At 31.1% G+C, this 8,010-nt stretch overlaps 1 protein-coding gene across 1 annotated transcript; it reads left to right on the top strand.

Annotated features, from left to right (window-relative positions):
• The first annotated feature begins 2,635 nt into the window (after nt 1-2,635).
• On the top strand, nt 2,636-4,059 carry LOC127075844 (60S acidic ribosomal protein P2-2). Its single transcript, XM_051017341.1, has 4 exons — nt 2,636-2,799; nt 2,892-2,981; nt 3,328-3,554; nt 3,912-4,059. The coding sequence occupies exons 2-4, from the start codon at nt 2,894-2,896 to the stop codon at nt 3,936-3,938; spliced, it is 342 nt and encodes a 113-aa protein (XP_050873298.1). The 5' UTR covers nt 2,636-2,799; nt 2,892-2,893; the 3' UTR covers nt 3,939-4,059.
• Nucleotides 4,060-8,010: the final 3,951 nt, after the last annotated feature.

Here is an 8,010-nt window from a genome sequence, read left to right as displayed (position 1 = left end):
ATCGTTCCAGAAATGACATTGAACATGGTGCAACCAAAAAACATACTTGCAACTTTGAAACAGAAAATACCTCAAAATATCTCAAATATCAAACAAGTATACAATATTCGTGCCCGAAACAACAAGGCGATAATATGGGATAGAATTGAAATGCAACAACGGTTGAAGCTTCTAGATGATAACAATTATGTATCTAGGTACTGAGTGCGCATGGATGGACAAACCATTCGAGATATATTTTGGACTCATCTTGATTCTATAAAATTGTTAAACACATTTTTCATTGTACTTATTATTGATTCAACATATAAGATCAACAAGTACAAGCTTCCACTTTGGTGTTACTTCAACGGAAAAACACCTAACCAAATTTAATCTGTCAATGCTACATTGAAGAATTGTTTAGGAAATAGTAAATGTAATTTGTGTAGAGTTGGGACTCTATGAATCAAATGATCCAAAATTAACATAATGAGATACATACATCATTTGATTGTAATATTACAGTGTTGGGACACAAATTCTGAGACAACAATCTATATTCATAGTTGATGGGCAATATATCTGAGGGGGATTGAAATTTATTTATTACGAAGTAGAACGAGTTGAGAAAGTAGGGTTAGATAGCTCAACGTGTGGTCGTACAATTAGGAATATGCACGGTCTTCCATTTTATTGTTTAATTTCAAAGAAGGTTAAATATGATAGTCCAATACGAATGGATGAGGTTTACACCCACTGGAAAAGACTCCGATATGATGGTGATGGTGTGATAAAGGACAGTAAATCAAATATATCTATCTTGACCAAATGGAAAGCGATTCAAGAGAGATTTTTGAAAGCCGACGACAACATGAAACTCCACATCAAAGAGAAATTGAGGAATATTTCCTATCCAGAAATCACCATCGCAATCAGTGAAAACAAAGGGTGCTCCTAAGAAGATCAAACCAACACCGAGTGACAACTCAACGATGCGGTCTTCTTACTACTTTGAAAATATTGACAAACTTTTTTTTGGATTTTCCAACTTTTGAATCTCAAAAAAGTGTTTCAAAGTACCTGCATTAGCAAAATATCTCATACACCACTTTTACCAAATATCAAATACATCGAAGAGATGTAAGTTTTTATGCCCAAATTCATCGAACAAATTGTTAATGTTGAGGGTGATTATAACTATAGTTATCGAGCTGTTTCGACTTTGCTCGGTATATCAGAGGAGAATTAAACACTTGTCTGCCAACAACTTCTTAAAGAGTTTAAGGCGCATAGGGAATCATACACACCTCTATACAACACTTTGATGAAATTTACGATGCTCATATTCCTTGTGTTAATCGTCCGATATTGGTGAAAAAGTGGATGTGATTCCCTGAAATGGATCATCTTATAGCAAGTACATATAATATGGTGTATATTGATATGAAAAAATACAGTTACTCGAAAACATTTTTTTCATTTCGGAGTGCCCCACCTCAAAATCCAACCGATCGAATTATGTGAATTTGATGGATTTCTAAATTGTTGGATTTCTAAATTGTTCACTTTTTAAAGAAAAAAAATTGACTTTTTAAAAAAAAAAATTATTTTATTATTTTATTTTCATAAAAATCATTTTTTTCAAAAAATATCAACTTTTCTATTTTAGGAAAAATTTGATTTTGTTTCAAATAAAATTAAACTTTTTTATTTAAAAAAATCGATTTAATTTTTTGGAAAAAATCAATTTTTTTTTATTTTAGAAAAAACTTTGACTTTTTTTTCCTATTTCCGAAAAAAGTCAGTTTTTTTTATTTTCGAAAAAATTCGGGTTTTTTTTCAAAAACAAATCACCTTTTTTTTTTCAAAAAAATTGACTTTTTTTATATATAAAAAAATTGAAATTTTTTTTCAAAAAAAATCATATTTTTTACTTTCAGGAAAAATCGACTTTTTTCTCGAAAAAATCGACTGTTTATTTTCAAAATAAAATTGATATTTTTTTCTTTTAAAAAAGAATTGACTTTTTTTCGAAAAAAATTGATTTTTTATTTTAAAAAAAAACCGCCTTTCTCATTTTAAAAAATTAATCAATTTTTTTACGAAAAAAATTTATTTATTTATTTTTCAAAAATATCAATTTTTTTAAAAAAACTAAAATTTTTAATACTTTAAAAAAATCGATTATATTTATTTTTAAAAAAAATTGTTTTTCTTATTTTGAAAAAATAAGGTTTTTTTCGAAAAAAAGTAGTTTTCAAAAATATTTATTTAAAAAAATAAAATATGTTGTTTCAAATAAATTATATTTTAAGCCCCTCATTTAGGCCCTTTAAAAAACAAAAATATGAGGGGGCTTAAAAATAAAGGGCCAAAGAGTTATTGGTTTAGTAGGGGGCCTAAAAAAATAGGGTCAAATAGGGGCCTAATTGTTAGGGCTTTATCATTTAGGGGTTTTTTGACCCCTCTAGTTATCAGGTACACACTTCCGGGTACAAACTCTTTCAAAATTTCCAAAAACTTATATGAATAGTAAAAAAAAGAAGAAGAAGGTAATTTAGTTAAAATGATATAAGGATAAAGTTGGAATATTCATAAAATGTAGGGGTATAGTTAAAATGATATAAGGATAAAGTTGGAATAGTTCATAAAATGTAGGGGTACGAGGGTGTATGGGAATGAGGTAAAACCGGAAAAGATGAAGGCCCAATCCAAGTGTTCAAAAACCCTAATCATATAAACTCTTACATCTCCCATTTTCCTGCTTTAGCCTCAGAGTTCATATAAGCGGTCGCTGCGAAATCCCAATCCAGCCAAGTACGTTTTTCATTCTCTTGCAACCATTCTAATTTCTCGACGTTCTTGATTCGTGTTAATAAACTATCTCTGTTACCTGATTTTCCCTTTAGATATGAAGATCATCGCGGCGTATTTGTTGGCCGTTTTGGGAGGTAACACAGCCCCTTCCGCCGTCGATGTCAAACGCATCCTAGGCTCAGGTTCTCATTCCTAATCTCTCTCCCTTTTTGTATTGAATTTTATTATGGGATCATTATTCTCTTGTTTTTGTGCATGCTCTCTCTCAGAATGCGGTTGTGTATTTTTTGTTTGTAGAATTGTTAATTAGTTGATTGATACTATTTGTATGTATTTGAAAACACTGAATGCTGTAAAGTGTGTAAAGTGTGCAAAGCACTGTCTTTTGATTTAACTTACTAAAGCATTGGATCTTTATTATTCTGCAGTGATTTATTTTGTTTATTGTTTAGATTCTATGATCACTGAAATTTTACTCTAAACGGCAATGTGAATGTTAATGAATATGTTTTCCTTTGATATTTATAGTTGGAGTTGAGGGAGAAGATGAGCAGATTGAGTTGCTGTTGAGGGAAGTCAAAGGAAAAGATTTTGCTGAGCTAATTGCCAGTGGAAGAGAGAAATTGTCTTCAGTTCCTTCTGGTGGAGGTGCTGTAGCTGTTTCTGCTGTATCTGGTGGCGGTGCTGCAGCCGCTGCACCTCCTGCCAAAGCAAAAGAAGAAAAGAAGGTTGAAGAAAAGGAAGAGTCTGATGATGTAAGTTTCTAACATTTTAGCTCTATTAGATAGAATGAAGTGGTGTCCTATTGTTTGGATCATTTAAAATTGGATTTAAAATTGAATGGAGGGAATGGAATAAAGTGGTATGGATTCCTTTCCATCACTAACCACTATATTTCTTTCTGAATGAATAATAATTTGACTTGTTCTGTCCTAAAATCTCGAAAGGATGAAATAGAATCTTCATTCCGCCCTGCTCCATTTTGCCTCATTCCACTCCCCTTTCCTTCTCATTCCACCCATTACATTTTATGATATCCAAACAGTGATGTCTGCTGGATTCTCCAATCCATACTAACAAATGAATATATCATTGTCATCTTTGTTTGACAGGATATGGGCTTCAGTTTGTTTGACTAGAAGAGTTGAAACACAAGATTTTGTTTATTGTATTGGGTTTTGTTGGTTTTGTATTTTCAATTTTGACAATGTGAATGGATCAAAATGCTTTTTATGATTTCCTTGACCTATTGGTTTTTAACGTGTGCATTATATTGTTCCTAGAAGGAATTATAATCCATCCATTGTTATTAGTTACCTTGATAACTATAAATTTTACTTATAAATAGGGAGATTTGAAAGATATGGTGGAGAATTATTAGTGTGAAGGCATATAAGCTAAAAGTAAATTGACAGGGATCAACATATAAAATGTCTAGGTACAAGATGTGAACTTTAATTTAGAAGAAATTATGTTGTTCTATTTGTTCAAGGTTTTCTAATAGGAAATAATTATTAAGAAACCAGAATTGAACAATGGATCATTAACAATGATTCATATATGCCTCTTTGGATTTAATTATTTATGTTTATTTTATGCCATAAGTTTTGTGATAATGTTTGGAAGAGCTTGTTGAAACAACTTATAAAATTATTCATATACTTTTGAGTTTATTTTTACAAGCTCTCAAAGATTACTCACGAAAACAAGTTTATAGAACACTAGTGTTCAAACGGGCACGGACGGGCTCCGTGCCCGTTTGTGCGCTTTTTTTTATTATGCTATCGTGTGAAAATATGTCTTTTTTTATTAATTTGATTTTAATATAAATTACTTATATGATAAAAAATATGATATTTATTTGGATGCATATTAAATTTTATTTATAACATATAATATTTGGACATTAAATTTTGTTTGAATTGAGAAAATTGCAGTGTGACGTGACTTTATTTAACTTTTTTTCAAGCAAATCAATAAATAATTTAATATATAAATTTAAATTCTTCTTTAATGTTTTTGAATTTGTGTTCTTTAATTTTTTGGTATGAGGATGTTCCTTTTACTTTCTCTCTCCCCACCATGATAATCAAGCTAGTCTGACACTCCTTGCTCTTCATCATCTTCTAAGGTTGCAGCAGCAGATTGATTTTTAGAATAAATAAAACCAGCACTATGAAACACTTCCTAAACTTGCTGAAAACAAGAATAGAACTTGCAACACGAAGAGATTTGAAGCGAATTCAGGAAGTGTTTCATAGTGTTCAACAACCAGCACTATGAACCAACTCTATTCTTGTTTTCAACAAGTTCAACAACCTGTCCCCACTTGGCAGATTGACCATTCTCCACCATAAACTGGGCATTTTTTAAGGTTGACATGGGTTCACCCTTCTTCTTAACAATAATATTATCAACAAAAAGAGCTTGAAACAACGTCCCCCCACCTTTGTTAGCATCAATATAGGAAAATGAAAAGAGATGACTTACTAACATGGCCTACTCTCCACCCACATCTTCAATCCTCTTAGGATCTACAACAAAAAATATCCTACCACTTTGGGTCACACCACTTACATCAGGAATGTTCACCATAGACGGAAAAGTAGGAATAAGCACTTCTTTGTCGTCTTTTACCATAGTAGCATTATACTTGTAAGAAACAACATTCTTCTGACCATCATACGCAATAACAAATTGTTCTGGGAGATTAAAACGGGGAACTATGACGTTCACTTCATGCTCATCTTTATTTCTGTCCCTCGTAACCTAAATAAGATTCTGATCCAACATCTCTTGCAAGTCCCTTTTTACAACGGCGTATCCTCGAGGATCTTTGGAACAAACTTGGCCAGAAGCATGGTCATGCTCATAATAGCTCAATTCACATAAAGTTGCATGCATCTCAACCAAGGATCTTCTGATTAAATTGACATCAAAAACTTGGTACTTCCCAGAACATCCTTTGATCATGTTCATAGTCGCATTTCCATGTTTGGGTAATGGATTAGCTTGTACATTAGGACTAGAATCTTCAAATGACAAGATACTACTTTACATTAACCTTCTCACTTCGGCCTTCAAGGCGAAACTGTTGTACCCTAAAATTTTCCCTCCATTTTTTCATCTTTCCATCCAACCACTTGACTTAAGGATCAGTTGCATACATTAACAACTCATTCATATGCATCATTCATCCATTAGTGGATCACCATAGATTGAAAACTCTTGGCTTGTGAAGCTAGGGTTTGTGTGTGGAACAACTTCAAAAGTATGGCTTGGCTATTCATCAAAGCATGGGGGATATGAAACCCTAATTGTTTGAGGGTGGAGGTATGGATTCAATAAAGTGCCATATAAGCAATCCCCAGGGGTCTTCAAAACCCTAGTTATTGATGATATGATGATGGGATCCTATGGAGTTTCCCTGGGCCTTGTCTTGGCTATCAAAACCCTAATGAGGGCTCATACATTGGAAGACTTCTTTGTGGAGCATCTGACTTGATTTAAAGGGTTTGTTTTAGGGGTAAGTAGAGCCGTCAATTTAGGGGGCCGGAGCCTAACTTTTAAGGCCCCAAAAATATAGGGGGCCCAAAATTCTAAAAATAAATGAGCCCCAAAATATATAGGCCCCCTAAACTAAAGGCCCATAAAATTCAAATAAAGTCTTAAGGCCCCATCATTTTTTAATGTTCACTTTTTAAAGAAAAAAACTTAACTTTTAAAAAAAATAAATTATTTTATTATTTTATTTTCATAAAAATCATTTTTTTCAAAAAATATCAACTTTTTTATTTTAGGAAAAATTTGATTTTGTTTCAAATAAAATCAAACTTTTTTATTTAGAAAAATCGATTTAATTTTCTGGAAAAAATCGATTTTTTTTTTATTTTAGAAAAAACTTTGACTTTTTTTTCCTATTTCCAAAAAAAGTCAGTTTTTTTTTTATTTTCGAAAAAATTCGGGTTTTTTTTCAAAAACAAATCACCTTTTTTCTTCAAAAAAATCGACTTTTTTATATATAAAAAAAATTGAATTTTTTTTTCAAAAAAAATCATATTTTTTACTTTCAGGAAAAATCGACTTTTTTCTCAAAAAAAATCGATTGTTTATTTTCAAAATAAAATTGATATTCTTTTTCGAAAAAAATATTTTTTTCTTTTAAAAAAGAATTGACTTTTTTTTCGAAAAAAAATGATTTTTTATTTTTAAAGAAAAACCGCCTTTCTCATTTTAAAAAATTAATCAGTTTTTTTTACGAAAAAAATTTATTTATTTATTTTTCAAAAATATCAATTTTTTTTAAAAAAACTAAAAATTTTAATACTTTAAAAAAATCGATTATGTTTATTTTTAAAAAAAATTGTTTTTTTTATTTTGAAAAAATAAGGTTTTTTTCCAAAAAAAAGTAGTTTTCAAAAATATTTATTTAAAAAAATAAAATATGTTGTTTCAAATAAATTATATTTGAGCCCCTCATTTAGGCCCTTTAAAAAACAAAAATATGATGGGGCTTAAAAATAAGGGGTCAAAGAATTATTGATTTAGTAGGGGGCCTAAAAAAATGGGGCCAAATAGGGGCCTAATTGTTAGGGCTTTATCATTTAGGGCTTTTTTGACCCCTCTACAGATAAGCAAATGAGGGTTTGTTGAATCCACAATGGAAATTCAGACACTTGGTTTCTGTCATCAACGCTAGTTTTGGACAGCTGGGTGGTCCGATTCGACGTGTTAGAAAAATTGAATATTATTGTCCTTACATAACTCTGACGGATGCTAGCCCATATGGTACATACATGCATTATTGGGATCGTGTAGAAAATGATCTAGATGTTACTTGTAGGTTTTCTGTGCATAGTGGAGAAGTTAGTCGAGGCGTTGAAGATCCACTTGTTTTAGCTGTTGTTGTTTAATATGATAATATGATAAAAGGTGTTGGGGTGATTAGCTGTTATAACGTGTTGGAATAGTTGTTGTGTTTTATCTTTATTTGAAGTTGTTATTATGTTGTCACCTTTCATGTGTTATAGACGGAAATGTTACGCTCTAAATAAAAGTTGTTGTTGAAAAAGAAAATACACGAAATATAACGACGATTGAATAGACTAAAACTTCAGACATAACTAAGTAGAAGGACCAGGCCTGTTTGGACATTTTCTGCGCATATGTCCGATTTCTCGACAAATACCACACCTCCTTTTTTCTTTTTCA

The sequence above is a fragment of the Lathyrus oleraceus genome, chromosome 4 (genome assembly GCF_024323335.1).
Source record: "Lathyrus oleraceus cultivar Zhongwan6 chromosome 4, CAAS_Psat_ZW6_1.0, whole genome shotgun sequence".
In the NCBI taxonomy this organism is placed as follows: Eukaryota; Viridiplantae; Streptophyta; class Magnoliopsida; order Fabales; family Fabaceae; genus Lathyrus; species Lathyrus oleraceus.
This window is presented reverse-complemented; position numbering and strand designations above follow the sequence as displayed.

Excerpts from the sequence above, each read along its gene's own strand:
- LOC127075844 (XM_051017341.1), top strand. The coding sequence starts at position 2,894 with ATGAAGATCATCGCGGCGTATTTGTTGGCCGTTTTGGGAGGTAACACA. Across the intron at positions 2,982-3,327 it reads CAAACGCATCCTAGGCTCAG|TTGGAGTTGAGGGAGAAGAT; the intron begins GTTCTCATTCCT and ends TGATATTTATAG. Across the intron at positions 3,555-3,911 it reads AAAAGGAAGAGTCTGATGAT|GATATGGGCTTCAGTTTGTT; the intron begins GTAAGTTTCTAA and ends TTTGTTTGACAG.